General features: G+C 42.2%; 1 protein-coding gene across 2 annotated transcripts in view; it reads left to right on the forward strand.

The window, feature by feature from the left end:
* LOC145414557 (leucine-rich repeat-containing protein 40-like) overlaps positions 1-18,514 on the forward strand; it is a 49,949-nt gene extending 31,435 nt beyond the window's left edge. For both annotated transcript variants that reach the window (XM_080284075.1, XM_080284076.1), the window contains exons 3-4: positions 15,243-15,410; positions 15,948-18,514. In XM_080284075.1, coding sequence (XP_080140201.1) covers positions 15,243-15,410; positions 15,948-16,111 — 332 coding nt within the window. In that variant the 3' untranslated portion in view covers positions 16,112-18,514. The remainder of the gene's footprint in view (positions 1-15,242; positions 15,411-15,947) is intronic.
* Positions 18,515-18,666: the final 152 nt, after the last annotated feature.

Genomic DNA, 18,666 nt, shown 5'->3' on the forward strand with positions numbered 1-18,666 from the left:
TGGGTAGTACGCAAGGTATGCATTAGTCATTCTTACCCATACGTGGCTTGTTGGGCGTATTTTGTGGTGGGTACACTGTGGTATAACCCCAGTCACACGTGCATATTTTGAGGTCACGTATGAGACAAGGAATTGGAGACAATTTGACCTCGTATAGCCATGCACAAAAATGCCAAGTATGACCACGATTTTTTTTTTCTTACACGTGGCCATACTAACCTATACGGGACATTTTTTTTTTACGTACGTGTGATTGGGGCTTAAGCTCCCGTTTCAAAAATTCATATGCGATCTATTAACTGACCTGCCACTGCTTGCTTACCTACTTTTTGTAGACGGCAAGATCTTTGTATGTAGATTTTTGTAGCACGGTAATTCATAACTCCTACGTTGCAGATAGAGATAAACGGTTAGATAATTGATTCGCCTCAGTTTATTATTATTATTATTAGACTTTCTTGTCGATAGCAAGACCTTGGTACTCCGTTTTTTAGTTCCGTCCGTTAATCGTTGGTAATTGTGGCACGTTCGAATGTTTGGGGTTGGCAGCGTGTGTTCTTAACTTCTTGGGCACTCATTTGTTTCCTTATCACCTTGTCCCCCTGCCCTTGTCACACCTTTTCCGTCTCTGCAGTTATTGTTGCATTTGTTCCCTGTTAACCTTGTCCTTGCTACGTCACAGCTTCGTTCCTGTTATTATTGTTTTTGTCAGTGGCTTTATTTTTGTTTCGTACCCATTTCTGCCTCTATTGTTCACTGCTTATTGTTCACTTGCTTCCCTTTCTCTTGCCATCATCCTTGTAAAACTTTCTCGTTTTTTCATCACTTTCTCTGTGCTTCCGTTTGTTTTCCTGCTTTTCATACTTTGTTGTCTCTGCCTCATTTGTATTGTCTTCGACATTTTTCTCCTTTTCGTCTTGTGTGCTGTTATTAGCGTATCAACTTTTCGTACTGTCTGCGTTTTTTTTTTTTTTTTTTTTTTCTCCCCAGTGCTGCTTGTTTTTTCTTTTCTGTTCTCATTTTCTTTGTCGCTCCCTTCTTGCATGTGTTCGTTCCGCCTTTCTGCTGTCTTGATTTTCCGCTTTTTGTACTTAGGCTTTGTGAGGGCGTTTGTCTTATTCTTTGTAATTCCTTGTCTCATATCCTTTGTTGTTATTATTTTCATTGTTGCCTAGTTCTAACTTTGATATTATTCTAGTTTTTGTTTTCCTTTATCCCTTGACTCTCTCTCTCTCTCTCTCTCTCTCAGGTCATTTATAGTATTTTTTCTTGTTAATTCCAGACGTCACCCTTTCCTTATCTGCTTTCCTATTATGCCTCTTGCTTTAATTTCCTTCAGTCTTCCATTGTCGTTTTTCTCAACCCCATCAGTCCGGACGACATCCCCAAATTTGAATTAAAGTAGCAAAATAAAGACGCCATTATATATGTGTAAAGGGTTAATGGTGTTTTTGTTTTTGTTTCACTTTTTATTGTTTTCTTCACCTTTGTTTTACCCCGTTTTCTTTACCTTTGTTGTGCTTCGTTTTCTTTACCTTTGTTGTGCCTTGTTTTCTTTACCTCTGTTGTGCCCCGTTTTCTCTACCCTTGCTCTGTGTGTCTTGCTTCCCGTCTTTTTCATTGTTTTCCTTGTTCTGTCTTACCTCATTGTCCTTGCTTCCTCGCCCTCCACTTCAGCACATGGGTACTAACACATTTCCTTTGTCAGTCCCCCCCCCCACCTCTCTCTCCCTCTCTCTCTTTCTCGTTATTTTTATCCTCTTACTCGTGCCTTCCCCCTCACTTTATTCTATAATTTCCCTCTGCCTCTATTTTCTCTCTCCCTCCCCTTCCCCATGTCTTCCTCCCAGCATTCCTTATTTTTTTTTCTCTTCCATTTCCCTTTCATGATCACGTTTCCTCTTCTCCATTTCTCATCATACCGCCCTCCTTCCCTCCCTCCCTCCCTTTTTGTTTTGCTTTGTTTTAATCTCCCTTCAGGGTCCTCTTGGCTTTTAATTTGTTTTTTACTCCTGCTTCTCCCTTTTCCTTTGCTCCCCACTCTTGGTTTCTCCCTCCCTTCCTCCCCACCTTTCTTCCTCTGTTTTTCAGCTTCACTCCCTCCTTCTCTCTCCTTAACTCCATCTCTTCCTCTTGTCTTCCCCGTCTTCCTTCCCAAGTTTATCTCCTCCCTTTTCTCCTCCCCCTTGTGTCTTCCCAGGTTCATCTCTACCTTCCCTTTTTACCTCTCATTCCTCTCTCCCCAACTTCATCTCTTCCTCCCATTTCTTCCTCTCCCCCAAGCTCCCCTCTGTGTTCTTTGTCCCTGTGTAGCCGTCATATGCGTCGTTGCCCTGAGAGAGACGAGGTGATGGGGAGGAGGAGGGGGGTGTTGGCAGGGTGAGGAGGGAGGGGAAGGGGTGGTAGAGACATGGTAGTGACGTGAGGGGGAAGGGCATTGGCGAGATTTTTTTTTTTTTTTTTTAAGATGTTGCTGTGATTATTTTATTTAACAAGTGTGGTAGGGAAAGGAGTATATATTGGGGTAGTAGGGTGGAGAGTTTTAGGAGATAAGGGGAGTGAGGATGAGTGTGAGGGTAGGAAGATAGTGTCTATTACAGCTGTTACTCCGCCTGCGCCTTGTATCCAGCCTACCCTCTTCCTGACCCCGCTGTTGCCTTTGTTTTTGCTGGTTAGGGGATATTTAGGTGATATATGCAGCTCACTAAAGGAAGTTTCTCCCCTGAGAGAAATCCTAGTGATTAGAAGGTTCAACGCTACGGTACCTTACCAACTCAGCTTTAATACATACCTAACCCCGCAAGATCGGTGAATTATTATTATTATTATTTTCTGTTTATTCTTGCTATTCCAACTATTTTATTTAGTTTTTAGGAGACCTCTTGTAATGAAAGGGTAAATAATGGCTGTATCCAACTCCAGTCCAAAAACTCTTTACCAAACATAAAATTAAATCCTCAGTAAATGAAAATACGTTCGTTAGAGGATTAAAAGGGTTAAGTGACTTTATTTTCGTTAATACCGGGGGGAAATCCCACCAATCAAAAGATCACGATGCAAGAGTAGTGGTGGGGAGGCGGTGGAGGGTTTGGCACGTGGAGGGGAGGGGGGAGTGGGGATTAGCGACGATGTGGTGTTGTAAAGGTAGGTAAGGGAGGGGGGTGCTGGGGTGGTGGGCCTTGGACATGGTGGGGGGGAAGGGGTTGGCAGGCAAGAGAGGGGGTAGTGAGGGGGAGGGGGAGTTGGGGGTTAGCGTAGTGACAGAGAGGAGTGTGGAGGTGCCTCAGGGAAGGGGTTGTGGAGTGGTTGTAGTGGGGGGATAGGAAAAGGGATTAGAATAGTGATGAAGATGTAGGGGTGGAGGGTTGGCACGGTAGGGGGAGAAGGAGCGGGAGGTTAGTACTGTGACAAAGATGCAGAGGTGCGGAGGAGTAGGGGGAGGGGAGTGAGGGGTGGTTGGCAGGTTGGGGAAGGAGGAAGTAGGAGGCTAAGAGAGCGACGCAGAATCAACAGAGTAGGCTCAGTAGAGGGTGAGGAAGGTGGAGAGAAAGCTGGGGAGGGAATCTGCATGTTGGTGAGTGAGTAGAAGTGTAAGGAGGTGATGAGCGGCAAGATGACATGTAAGAAAGAGATAAGCTTGGTAAGGGTGTGGTTACGGGGGTAAGGATGGTGGGGGGTGGGGAATAGACTCTGCTGATGGGTGAGTTGGGGACTTAATGAGGTACTAGATATGATCAGGTAGGGTTAGAGATGTTTTTATAGAGTTGTGAAGGGGCTTGGACGAGAGTGAGAGATGTGAGTGGGAGGATTTATAGAGTAATAGGAAGGCTTGCGTAGGATTAAACCAGAGGATAGGGTAGAATGAAGGATCTACTGGGGTTACTTTAAGATTTGTGGGGTTATAGATTCTAGTTAAGGACAAGGATAGGCTAAGAATGAGGAAACGGGCTGAGGCGACAATAGGATGTCTGGAAATAAGTACCGCATGGTGTGAGTAGCTAAAAATCCCGAGTTCAGTGACATCTTCCCTTATTATTGGGAGACTTCAGGAATGTTTATTTTGGGTAACACCAGAGAAATCCCAGCACCCAGAGTGTTAAAGGGGCTTGGGGGTTAAAAGATGAAAGATGAGAATGGTGATGAGGTGTGATATGAGTGAGAAATTGGGACACTGAGTGGGATTAATGAGGTTGGTTGAGGGAGTAGAGAGGAAGACAAGGGAATGAGGGCTGGCAGGTGGGCAGGATAGGGAAGGGGGGGAGAATGGGGGCTTGGTGTGCGGGGGGAGGAGGAGGGGAGGGGATAGTGAAGAGGGGGGTAGAGAGGTGAGAGGAAGGGGAGGGGGGTACTGAGATTGGGGACACGGGAAGGGGGTAGAGAGGTGTAGGAAGGGGAGGGGGTAGTGAGGTGCGGGCAGGGGAGGGGCAGGTCTACCAGCTGCGGGGAGCGTTGTCCTGTCGCCCCCCCTCATTCTCCCCCCTCCCAGCTCAACCACCAACACCCCAACTGGCCAGCCGTTTGGGGTAGTGCGTCAGTTAGGTAGGGTAGGGGAACAAGGCTATATTATCATCAGTTAACCCTCTGGAATTCGCGAGACGACCTATTTTGTTTATTTATGCTGCCACCAGACGATTTTACTTAGCTTCGGGGGGAAAGCTCATACTGAAGGGGTTAAAGCTGTTTCTAACCCCTCTAGTTCTAAGTCTGTTGTTTGGTGAATAAGAGTCGAGAGATAAAATGAAAAACACACTCCCAAGCATGTGTTCCTTGCCAGTTAATTTCTTCACGTGGCTTGCAAATAGTCACTCGCATTGTATTGATGCTGTCTATGTTGATATTAAAGTCACGTGAATACGATAAGAGATAAGAATATAGTAAGGAAAAGTAAATCGCCGAGAAACAGGTGCTTGACTGACGATAATACGGTTCAGGATGTCAGCCAGGGAGGGTAGAGGTGGAGTGTCATATGGATAGCGTAGAGGCAGTGACAGGCACATAGAGGTAGGGATAGAAATAGAACATCAGGTCAGGTAGGGGGAAGTAGAGTGTCAGCCAGGTAAAAGGAAGTATATTGGGCAGTGTCAGACGGGTAAAGTCGAAGCGTCAGCCAAATGATCAGCCGTCGCAGGTAAAATTATCTGCCGCCTCAGGTAAATAAGCGTGTACTGCCCTGTTTGTGCGTGTAGGTGTACAGCGTTCAGAGTCGCCTCCTTAGCTGTGGAATGTTGGTCAAGTCAGCCGTCAAGTTAACCCCACTGACCATACTGCTTTCGTTAATCTTGCTGCTACGAGACGATTTTTAACATAATCCATTCGGCCCGGACATCTGGTTAATTGTTGCTGTTACCAGACGATTTTCTTCAGCTTAGAGAGGGCACCCAGGTAGTGAAGGGGTTAATGAAGGCTGTACCTAACCCCACCAGTTCGAAAATAAAATAGAAAAAGTAAAATCCTCCAGAGACCTACAAAGATACGTGATCATTATCCTCGCCTTTCCTCTTTCACCTTGCCATGAGAGAGAGAGAGAGGTGGGGGGGGGGTTATTGATCCCACACAATCTGTTACCCAAGAATTTCCGGGCCCAAAACAGTCGAAGCCACCCCCACCTCCCCCAGTCCAAGCCACCCCCACCTCCCCCTCCTCCTTCAGTCCCCATACTTCATTTCTCCAGTACACCCTTCCTGGACCCCCCTCCCCCCCACCAACCCGTTCAGCCCGAGTACAGTATTCATTTTATATATATATATATATATATATATATATATATATATATATATATATATATATATATATATATATTTAGACTGGAGGGGTTAGACTCAGCCATCCTATAAACTCCTCACTTTTGGGCGGCTCTCTTAACCTACTCGCAGTTCGTAATTTTATTTAGCCTAGGACGATTTTATTCAGTGGAGCAAAATTCATAGCAGTAGAAAGGTTACTCTGGTACATTTTTTTTTTTTTTTTTTTTTTTTTTTTTTTTTTAAACCAGAAATTGACCTCGTGGGAATAAAATCTGTCGGCAGCGAAGGAGAGAAAGAAAGTTGTTGCTGTTAGAGTCAAGGATGATCAAAGAATTAGAAGGGAATTAAAGGTATTGAGTCACGGAGGAGGGGGAGGAGACAGCGGGGAATAAAACGATCTAAAGTCATTATGGTTAGAAATATAAAGACGTTCAAAGACTTTAGAGGGAGATTGTGGCGTAAAGACCTGAGGAAGGGAGAAGGGACAAGGAGAAATACAGGAAGGGAAGGGAGGAGGAAAAATAAAATGTCAGGAGAATTAGGAGGGAGGTCATGGCGTAGAGACAAGGAAGAGAGAGAGGATGAGGAGCATCTTAGAAGGGAACTGCTTTCTTAGTGCCACTTAGGATGTCGAGGCTGAAATGATAAGGTGATGGGTGAACGAAGGTCGGAATGTGGAGAGAGAGAGAGATAGAGAGAGAGAGAGACTGCGTACAACGAAGCCGTGAGAAAGAAAGGGGAGAAAAAAGAGAGAGAGAAGACTAAGTGCTCTGTAGGGAAGGGTGCCAAGGGGATGAGGAAGGGAAAACGTCAGGCGATGGTTAATAAAGGTGAACGCAAAGGTAAACAAAGGAAGGAGAGAGAGAGGGGGGGGATGCGTACGTGAGGGAGGTGAGGAGTGATCGAATGAATATGAGGTGGTGAATGAAGAGCAGCGTATATGAGGAAGGTGAGTAAATGATAATGGTGAGTAGGTGGTGAGTGTAGAGATGCATATACAAGGGAGGTGAATGAAAGGTGATGGGTTAGTGGGTGAAGAGAATGAGATAGTGAGAGTAGAAGCGCTTACGTTGGGGGAGTTGAGAGGCGAGGAGTGTGTAGGTGAAGATGGTGAGATCATGGGTGGAGATGCGTATATAAGGGAGTTGAGCGAAAAGTAATGAGTAGGTGGGTGGGTGGTAGTGAGTGTGGAGGTGCGTATAAGAGAAAGATGAGTGAGGAGTGGGTGAAGAGATGAGTGGTGAGAGGGATACGTTGTTGATAGGGAGTGAGGCTGGGGAGAAAGGGACGCTACCTCAATCACCTAAGTTGAATAAAATCGTTTGGCTTTCTCAGCAATATTTTAACCTGAATAAAATCGCCAGGGGATGACAAGAATTCACGGTACGTTCTCGCGTTGAATTGGTGACAAGAATTCACGGTACGTTCTCGCGTTGAATTGGTCGTGAGGTTACGGTCTGGGAAGGATGAATGGAGATTTCTTTTTTACTTTTTTTTTTTTTTTACACTTTCACTACCGGAAATCCCTGAGCTGAATATAAAACTTTGATGCTCACCAGACTTCAGGAAATGTATAGACGCGATTGTGACGAAGGGGACTTGTGAGTTTGTTATAAGTAAAGGAGTAAAATTAATGACGTAAGTAACCTGTTTATAAAGATGACACATTTTTACATTAATCTTACCACTAGACAATTATTTACTTCAAGAGTGGCTTTTCGAACTGGGGGGTCAGATATGCCCTTCATTAATCTCCATCATTGCAAGATATCATTCCAGAGTTTTAATAAAATCGTCTGGGATTAGGAAAAATAAATTAATTCTTTATCGTAGTGAAGTGGGTGGGTACAGTGAGTCAGGCTTGGAAAGGAAGTCGTGATGAAGGGATAGTCGTGAGTCGAGGTGAGTGAGAGAGTGACGCAATTGAAGATGACAGGGAAGGAGTGTGTGTGTGTGTGTGTGTGTGTGTGTGTGTGTGTGTGTGTGTGTGTGAGAGAGAGAGAGAGAGAGAGAAATAACCCAATAATACGAGCTGGGTGGGTGAATGACTAAAACTGGTAGATGAGTAGTAGGTAATTAGATACGGGTAATGAGTAACTTAATGAGAGGAAGTCCGGAGGTAGATGAGTAAGGTGGGTAGGGTGGGTGAGTGCTGGGTGAACAAAGGACTAGGTGAATGAGTCAGACCGCCGCCGCCGCCACGCCCTTCGCCTCAGAGTCCGGGTTGCTGAACGTGAGGAGACAGCACCCATACCAGAGTCCATTTTCTCCCTCCTATACCAGTCCCCAATTTCACCCTCCTATACCAGTCCCCAATTTTTCCCCCTCCTATTCCAGTCACCATTATCTCCCCCTCCTGTACCAGTCCCCATTTTCTGTACCATTCCCCCTCCCCCATTTTTTAACCCCAGTGAGTTTATCGTATGGGGGAAAGAATTGAAAAGAAAAACAAAGAAAGAACCCCAAATTGGAAGCCTTTTAAAATTTGCTCTTCCCAAGAAAATTAAACAAAAGCCACAAACATGATTCGTTCATTTCTAGACGTCTGGGCACATTGCGTTTAAAAAGATTGGAGGTCACAGGCAGAGGAAAATACTCGTACCTGTAGAGATTGAGGTGAACAGTTCCAGAGTGGACCCGTTTGCTTTTGCTATGCCAGTTTACTCTTCTACACCATCCCCATTTTTTTTTTTTTTTAACATTACTACAGTTCCACAATATTCTCCATTTTCTTCCAACACATCATTGTCAGATTTCCTTTCTGTAAATGAGGTTGTCTTTTGCCACACCTCTCGCTTTTTTATATATTTTTTTTATTTTTTACACCCCCCCTCCCCAACGCCAATCTGTTACCAGCCACGCATGCAACTCTCTGTCTGTCTCTCTCTCTCTGCCTCCAGCATTTTAAAACGTGGGAAATACGTCAGGTGGATGCAGTCCAGGTATGCTCACATTCATCTGTTGTTTACGTTTCAAACTGTTTACAATAAATAATCAATGCACCTCTGGCCTTGGAGACATTTAGGCTTTCTTGCTTACACAGGCCTTAAGGACTACGAACACACACACACACACACACACACACACACACACACACACACACACAAACACACAGAACAAGACAAAAAAATACTCGTATGATAATTCAGTTATGTTCAGATCTCAGCACACTGAATAACACGACTTTCGTAATTTTTTGAGTGTCGTTGTTGCAGATTTACCTCTTGTAGACTACCGAATTTTGAACATATTTACATCATGATGCATTAGGCAACTTTCCCTCCAAAAAGTGTCAATTCTGCGCAAATTTCGGCCCTGGCTTACACGTTTTCTGCTTTGTGTACCAGATTTTTTTTTTTTTTTATAGCATCACAGGGGAATCAGATACATAGATGGTGGTGAACGAAGCAAGTGTCAGTGTTGTTACGGTATTTGTGTTTTTTCTCCAAATTTATGAGCGTTGCATTAGCTTGTGTACCATATACTGACGTCCTGTTTTTAGTAACATGGTGGTCAGTTATGCATGGCGAATTAGTCTTAGTCCCCCCCAAAAATTGAACCGATTGTGGCTTTTTCTTAATTGTCGTGAGTCGTGTGTGTGTGTGTGTGTGCCAGAATTTCAAGCCCATTTTTTAGTACCAGAGTCAAGTATACTTATTAAACTCGGCAACTCTCCCAATCTTTGTTTTATTTATTTTTGTCAGTGTTGCAGGTGGTGTTTACGCATTTCGCTAAGGCAGGGCGGGTAAAGGAATCGCTGATATTTATGTTTGCCTTGGACCGTTTTATTGCAGCGAATGGAAGTTGTATTTCCGCTGAGAGATGAAATTCGGTTACTTAAAAGCGAATTTCTAGAGTCTGCATTTTTGGATATAGTCTTCGTATTCCTTTTGGTGTTATTTTATCAAGAGGTCGTAACCTCCTCACTACAGTGGCTTATTTTTGCCACCATCAGACTATCCTTGTCATATTAGGGGGAGACAGTGTAGGATTAAACCCCGTGTGTTTTCCATGCGAGCCTTCACTTGAGTTAGTGACATCAGGAGTAGAGTACAGGTGACATCAGGAGTACAGTGCCGTCAGGAGCTGAATACAGTGACATCAGGAGTAGAATACAGTGACATCAGTATAGTGACGTCAGGAGTAGAATACAGTGACATCAGGAGTAGAATACAGTGACATCAGTAAAATAGTGACATCGGGAGAACAGTGACGTCATAGTACTGAAAGGGTTTAGGTGACGGTACTGTGTTGTGTGGCTTTCCCGGTGACGTCCAGCACGTGAGATCCGGTAGACCGAAGTAGTTTTCCTTAATACAGTAGGTCCGTCCACAGTGCCGTATTCTTTTCGTTAACGGAAGCTCCCTAATACCTTTTCGTAAGCGATTTATTTTGCTAATTACTTCTTACTGTTCTCTATTCGTTAAATCATACCAGCACCGCAATTTTCAGCATAAATAACGTACAAATTGATATTAACCACTCAGCGTCATTGTGGAAGTATATAGTCTTTATTTATTTACCTCATTACTACCAGACCAAGCTGAATAAATCGCTGGTGGCAGTAAAGATAAGATAAAAACAGACGCATCCCTCCTTACAGAACAGGTTAACCCGCTTAATTCGGTGACCTGTTTTTCATTTTAATTATGCTAACACAGGTATTTTTTATCCCCGAAAAATCTAAGCTGAATAAAATCGTCTGGATGTAGCAAGGATAAACTAGGGAAAAAAATAGTCCTGAGTGAAAGGGTTCAGTGAGAAAGAGGAGGGAAGAGTGAGGTGGAGGGCGGGTGGAATGTGTCTGGGAGCGCGGGAATGGAAACAGTGAAGCAAAAAGGGATGGTAGGGGACGTTGGGGTTGACAGGAGGAGGGTGCGGTATGGCATGAAGGACACAGGGTTGAAAGAGGTACCAGCAACAGCAGTTAATTGTATGGAAAAAAAAAAAAAAAAAAAAGAGAGAGAGAGAGAAAAAAATGGTGGTGTTGGTGTCGGGTTGAGGGATGGTTCAAGATGGCGGTGTGTATTGCGTAAGTGCGTATATGCGTAGGAGTAAGGGTCGTGTTGTTGGCGTGGGGGATACGAAGCGAGACTTCCTAGTACCTCTTAACATCTACTCCTCTGCGACTTATTTTGTCTATTGCACCATTTTCGTCTCTTGCATAGTGTTTATAGCTTAATTAATATCGGTAAAGTTTGCATCAGACAGGGCATTTAAACGTGCAAGAGGGCATTTAAACGTGCAAGAGGGCATTTGAACGAACAGAAAGTCATCAATGTGTGATATGCAAAGTAGAGCGCTGAGGGAAAGGTGTTACGAAATCAGAGTCAGCAAGAGTACAGACTTAAGGGCCATTTCTCAGTGGCTTTCGTAATACCTCTTCTTCAGTGACTTATTTTCCCTATTACGCCTTAATATTCTCTTGTATGTTACCATGGCGATATTGTAAGAGATGTACGTATCCCATAAGAAAATGTTTAGGTGCAATATACAAAATAAATCGCTCAGGAAGAAGTGCCACGACGCTTTATGCCAAAGATAATTCAGTTTTAAGAGGTATTATACGTATGTCTTTTTAGTGGCCGGTTTGCGTCGTGGTATAGGGTGGTGCGGTTTTGTGGATGGGATGTGGTAGCTGTGTGTGTGTGTGTGAGAGAGAGAGAGAGAGAGAGAGAGAGGAACAAGATGAAGCATGGGCATAATTAATGATCTTGGTGTTTACTGGCGTAGGTTGCAGGAGTGAAACGAGGGGATGAAAAACGTGATCAGCGATGTTTATTTGAGTATGCTGTGGAGGAGTGAAATGGGGTGATTAAATGGACTAGGAGGTTGGAGATGAAGGGAAGTAAGTAGGATTTGGAGGTAGGAGGGAAATAGATAGGATATGGAGGTAGGAGGGAAGTAGGTAGGATTTGGGTGGTGTGATGGATGTAGAGGGGAAAGTGAGTGGTGTTGGGGCCAGGTAATTATATAGGGATTTTGGGCTGTGATATATAGAGGTAGAAGCTCTGTAGGGTGGAAGCAGCGTGAAGTTCGGACAGTCAGGTTCTGCTGAGTGACAGAGTTCCCCTAGAATACAACTTGCAGCCCTGAGTGTTGTATCCGGGTTCTCATATTTTGTACTACCAGGTGGACAAGGACAAGGGGAAACAAGCTTGGGGAAGGGGTAGTAGGGGAGAGGATGGTGGTGGTGGGGTGGTGGAAGACGGTGGGTTGTGGTGGTGGTGGGGTGGGGAAAGAGGTGGATGGGTGGTGGTGGAAGAGGGTGAGTGGTAGGGGTGAGGGGCAGCGGAAAACCCATTGAATCACCTGGACAACCCGGGGTGGCACGGTGCCCGGTACCCACGCCAAGAACCTCGCGCACAATTTACCTTCCTTTGAACCCCCCCACACTGAACACAGGCATCAACTTATGTACTCCACAAGGCTAATATAAGAAGTGAAGTGTGCCGTACGTAGAAATATACCGCTAAATTCTTCTGTATTTTCCCCGACACTCCGCAAGGCTAGTAAAAGAAGTGAAGTGTACCGTACGAAAAGATATACCGCTAAATTCTTCTTCCATTCCCCCTGTTTATCCCCCGACAGAGTGAATCCATAAAGCCCAGGTTTTGAGAAGGATCAACTTAATTGAAATTTCAGACTAACACAATCATCAGTTTCAGCACCCGCGAAGGCAAAATACCAGAAATTCAGTGTTCAGTCATGAAAATCAGGATCCTTGTACCTTCTCCGTAGAGTATTACCCTCACTTTTATTAATATCAACGGTTGCGGATTCTATTCTAAAGGAAGATTGGGACTCAGAAAACTTTGAAAATCTGACTTTATGAGCGTCGTGCAGTCGATAGGCGTTAATATAAGCCTTCTTTCGCGACACAGTGACCCCAAATGCCCAGATTTTGTGAGATGGGAGAAAGATTGGGAAGCCCCATGCACGTGTTGTCTGCTTGGCCCCACAACAAGACCACGTGGGTTCGTCCCCTCCCCTCTCCCTCCACTGTCCCCACCCCCACCCTTCTCCCCTCTTCCTCCAACCTCCCCACTGCCCCCATCCCCACCCTTCTCCCCTCTTCCCTGCCCTACGGCGTCACCACCTGCGCATCGCCTTCCTTCTCTTCCTTGTCTCTGGGCACCTCAATATTATGCCTGTGGAAAGGAGCCGACTTTGTGGTTGCCGCGCCCCAGTTGTGCAGCAGATTCGCAAATACACTTAACCATCATCTCCCACTTAATATTTTTTACGCAGGAAGAACAAGAGACTGGGAAGTTTCTGAACTCTCCTTTCCTTGACTTTCTTGCTAAAATAAATTACAGTTACGACTGGCAAACGACCGTAAATCTGTGAATCTGGCGTTGTGGTGGTCGTAGTGCTTCCTTCGCATATATTTGCTGTTGGAGAGTGGCAACGTGCCCTCGGTCTATTTTAAGACTTGCACAGGCACTAACTTAGTATTGGGAATGTTACGTAGTTAACTTGGCGTGGATCTAATTTTGTTGTAGTTTAAAGAGGTCTTTGATCTTATAGTAAATTAATTCGTTGGCAACCGTTCAATCTGAAGCGATGTAACATACGAGATTATGATGGTATGTACTGTATACAAATGGTGAAGAGTAGTTAAGTATTTCACTCTGATTCTAAGACTATTACACATACAATTTAATATCATGTGTATGTGTGTGTCAGCTTCGTTAGTACGATTTTTTTATGCATACTTCAGCTAATTTATGGATTTCGAAAGAAAAATAATAGTGAAGGAAGCCATACATGCATTGTATGTCTTCGCCTTCCCGTGGCTTGTAGTCGTTCTCCGGGAATCACTTCGTTATACAGGTGTTTATTGTTAAAACTTTAAATTGCGTTTGTGAAATGTTCTGCAAGGGGGAAAGATGGTAGTGCAGTGAACTTTGATTCATGGTCTGGATCCACTTCCTTATTAACGATCAAACGTTCGCCGACACTTCCTCAGGCTGTTGGAAGGTGTTACATGAAATGGTTTTATGTGACAGCAATATGAACCACACAGCAGAACACTATGAGAAGGAAGGATGCTATCTGACGGTCAGGGCAGGATGACAGGTTGGGGAGGAATGAGAAACAAGTTAGGACAGTGGTGCTAGGGGGTTATAGGTGGACTTTTGCACGTGATTGTACTAAAATTAAAGTTTTTTTATTGTACTAAAATTAAAGTTTTTTATGGTAATGATAGTCGACATTTCCCTTTCTGGAAAACTCAATGACCCCCTCTCCAATGGTACAGTACTCGTATTTGAAAAAGGCTCACATAGATGTATGGATTTTTAGATGCGGGAACATCTCTTGTAGCGGGTGTGTATCTGTGAGTCACTCCTCTAAGTTTTCCGAACGCGAGTTACCGTACTTCACTCTCGTAGACTTTACTGAAGCCATGTAAGTTCCAAATAATCCTGAATCTCATGATGTGTAGGTCTTGTTTTCATTAGCATAACCAAATAGGGTAAAGTGAGTGGAATGGGCACATGATTAACGTGCTTGTGAACTGTTTTTTTTATACTAATTAATGGGTATCCAATAGTCTTTAGAGCACTGCTAAATTATTCGAAAACTAAATATGCAGGAGTTTTGGATATGCCGTGGTTATTTAAAGGACTTGGGGGGAAAATCAACAGTATCACGTGCCACTTCAAAGGGTCATTTACTGGAAGAGATGGGTGACCGCATATCTGCACCCCAGATTTTCGAAGTCAATTCCTACGTTACGGAAACAATAATCAGTGTAACTGTGAATGTTTAATTTGACAGCTTACTGAGATCAGGATATTATGAAGCCAGTTGCTAAAATTTCACTGCTTTTACGATATAGTACAAATGAGACTGGCAGTCAGAAGGATACCTAGCAATGGTCCAAGAGTTCATTTCGTGCTTGATCATTAGCAACAGGTAAACCAAATTATTCTGAAAGGCATGCCTTCACCTCAAACTGAAAGAAACCATATGATTAATGAGAGACCAGATGCACTTTGACATTAACGGTGTTCCGTACAAATAACTGAAGGAAATTAATATCGTCATTATGTTGAAGCTAGAGTATCCATTTTTTTTTCACTGTGAAGCAGTTAAGTAGGGGGCCCACCATCCACTCATATGATGTAGTACTACCTTCAGGTGACTTTAAGATGAGTGACAAGCCAAATTTTTAAAGCCCAGGAAACCATTACTACATAGGATGGCAACCATATATCCAAATGGAAATCTGATTGGTTCAGTAGGCTAAGGTACTCCAACTGGATGTAGCCCAAAAAATAATTACAACTAAGTACTGTAGTTTGGGCGTGTTGTTCATGTGATACCTCTCAGGCAAGCAGCTAATTGCTTTAATCTTATATGTCTGGGGTAGCCTCAGGACCCTGTGCTTCTAATGGGGTAAGAACAACAAAAATGTAGATATATAGGTACCAATAGTTTTGTGACCATTGACGCAGGTTAACAGGCTAAAATTCCTCATAATTTTTCCAGAACTGAACCTGTCCCACAATAAGATGTCGAAGTTGCCAGAGGAGCTTGTGGATTGCATGGAGCTGGAACGTCTTGACCTCAGCCATAACTCTTTCGTCAATCTACCCAGTGTCATCTTCCGTCTCCCAAAAATCAAAGCCATTTATGCCAACAACAACTACATCATGGGTTAGTATATGAAATGTTTTGATTATCAAGCCAAGTACAGGTGGGGGGCAATAGATCTAGCATTTCACTTCGTCTGTTTCTCACTTGCCATTGCTGGCATATTTTTAGTAAGCTGAGAGAGGCTTGGTATGTTTCTGAGCCCATAGATGATTCGCTTGGATATGATACTTCATAATAAGTGTGAAGGTGACACAGTGAAATAACAGGTAAACTTTTGTCCCTTACTGAATAATAGCCTGTGCCAGTTGACCTCTGATATTTAAAGTGTTGCAGCATTAGCTAAAAAAAAAAATCGATTTCTTGCTTGATATTGTCATTTGTATCTCTTAATATACTATAATCTAGGAATTCATATATCAGTGGCCAATATCTGAGCACTTCTGATGTTTAAATACACATAATTACTTAGTAAACTATTTACTTACTCTTGGGTCTGTTAAGTGATCAGTTTTTCAGCAGGAAAGGAAATCATAGCTTAATTACAAAATGAATAGTTTATGTGGATATAGCTATTTCATGATTGTTTGACTTCAACAGATCTTGAAGTTGAGGAAGTGGAAAGAGCGAAAACCCTGGAAGAGTTTGACATCCGTGAGAACCCCCTCACGCCCAAGAGTCATAGTGGCCTGAGCCAAGTAACCAAGTTGAGAGTCAAGATCACACCCAGGGAGATGGAGGAATGGGAGGACTTGACAGTGTGAGGTTGTGGGAGTGGCAGCGGCCGTAGTTTTAATGTATAAGGACACGATATTCCCACCCCACTGGGGGCTCTTGTCTTGACTCTGGAGGAGAGAACATATCTACCTATAGTTCGTGGTTCACATGACTGCTGTGCAGACGAACCTTTATTTTAAGGAGTGTGATACTGCTGGACTAGGATTGTGGTGAATTCTGTTTTTTAAATTATAAGATGATATTCATTTTCTTTGTATTCTTTAGTTGCTGGTACAGGTATTCAGTTAATATTTTTACGTACTGTATTTAACAAGCAAAAACTTAACTTAAGCCTGTGATATTAAAAGTAACATGAGTTAATAAGAGCCAAATTTGGTAAGAATTAATGATGATAAAATTAGGATATTCAATATATTGAGCAATTACCTAACTTGTATTGGTAAATATACAGTTGAGCACTGTACTTTTGTTTGGCAGTATGTTGAAGGATAGCTTTAAGAACAATTAAGGGCTTTCCTCTGGTGTAATTATTTCTCCTGCCCTTACAGCAGAATCATCCAGTTCTCGATTCCATTGTGTTCATTTGCGACAAACTTGAAATTTTCCCAGTGGGAAGTGAGGTGATTGTTTTGCAAAAGTGTTGTTCATCAAGCCTGACATATAATCAGTTGCAGTTTCATGGAATTAACGTGATTGTGAACTAATGAGGAGAGTTGATAGCTCTGAAAATTTTATCAGTTCAGTACAGTAGCAAGTTGGGCAACTGATTTATGACATGCAGCTTGAATAGCTCTAATATTGATGTAACTGTCAGACTTACAGAGAAAGTAACTGTGATAGTTGAACTAGCTGCCATTCTAAGGTTACAGAAGTGGCAGGTATCGTCTTTCACAGCTTCTCTAGAACTGTCACAGTATCTAGTCAGAGCTTTGGGATGTACATATTTTTACTATTTTAGCTGACATACTCACAAGGTGGTGGGCTGCAAAATATGTATTATACTTTTATACATACCATTTATATGTGTGTATATATGTGGAAATAGATAGTTCCTGAATGTATGCAGTCAGATTGGTTTACAAAAATTGTAAGTCTTATGTATGATAAGGTGTAACAAAATTTGATTTCCACAAAGGAATAAATCCTCAGTATTTTGTGTTGTAATGTTCATGCATGTTAATAGGACTTCTGCATTCCGTGAACCCTATAAACTTTTTTACTTTTCATACTCTGCTTATGCAGTAACCTTTAATGTTTAGCTTTATTAGTAAGCTGTAAATAATTGGGAGCTTTTGTTTATTTCAAGCTCTTTGCTGCAGTTCAAACACATAGTCATTAAAAATAGTATTCAAATGAAAAGTTCAAGTGATCTCTAATGATATATTAAACAGTGATGTGCAATTCAGTTTGGCATTATAAAAAGTGGTTGTCACTGTTGCTTTTCATGCATTGATCATGAAAAGATTAAAAAAGCCAAACAGAAATCCAATGTATTTAACAGATTTGCATAGCATTTCTGTGCTGTACTGTATTTTTAATAATGAATAACAGTTGTAAAATTATAAAGTTTGGGATTCGTTTAAGTTATTCATTATTGGTTAACTTCATTGGCTCATAATTTCTAGTTGGAGGAAGAGGGTTAAATAGATCTTTAAAATTGTATAGAATGTACCGGAAATGTTTTTGCCATAGTGCAATGTATCACTTGAATATGACAGTTGTGAGAACCATATTGAGCATAGTAGATACAATTTCCATGAAATATAATATATTGCTTGTCTGTAAATTATAAATTTTATTGAAAAGCCTAGGCTTCATACTAAACAAGAGTTTATCATTTTTAGAACTGACATATTTTGCTTTTGCATTTAATGTTTTGGAATTAATATATTAATGCTGTTTTTAACAAGTCAAGCAATTTGTGCCTAATTTATTTGGCTGTAATTTTTTTTGCCACGTTTAGTTTGCTAATTAATATCAGTGCCTAGAAACGGCTTTTACAGTAACTCTTAGGAACATCAGCAACATGTTTTACATGCCGTAGTTAATAAAATTTAGTGGTCTTTTTATGTGGAATTAGTTGAAGTTGTAGTACAGTTTATTGATTATTAGATTTCATTATTTTGGCTGCCTACCAAGGTATTGAGTATTTCCAGTATTAAATTTAGTTAACACTAACATGTTCTTGTTTTAATGAGTGGGATAATAATGGCCATGAACAGTATGGAATCTTACACAGCTTACAAGTTACATTTTGTATTAATGTATTTAAATATATCTATGCATTGTTGGTAGCAAGACAAATTAGTTCTAGGACTCGTCACAGGCTGATGTCCTGGGCACGAAGTTAAGGTTCAATAGCCTACTCTTAGCTCATAGTTTGATTTTTATACTTAACCTAATAAATACTTTTATTATGCAAACATCAACTGATTATTATTTTTCCATAACTCCAAACAAGTGGTGGTGTGGTTGTGGGAAGATTGAGATTGGACTGACGCACACTTGTACAACTCCACTGCCTATAGTTCATTCACTTGTACCTTACCTAGATTTTCATATTTTTGCAGCTTATTTCATG

Source organism: Coenobita brevimanus, chromosome 100 (assembly GCF_032717465.1).
Source record: "Coenobita brevimanus isolate Jiangsu-jjx chromosome 100, ASM3271746v2, whole genome shotgun sequence".
Lineage (NCBI taxonomy): Eukaryota > Metazoa > Arthropoda > Malacostraca > Decapoda > Coenobitidae > Coenobita > Coenobita brevimanus.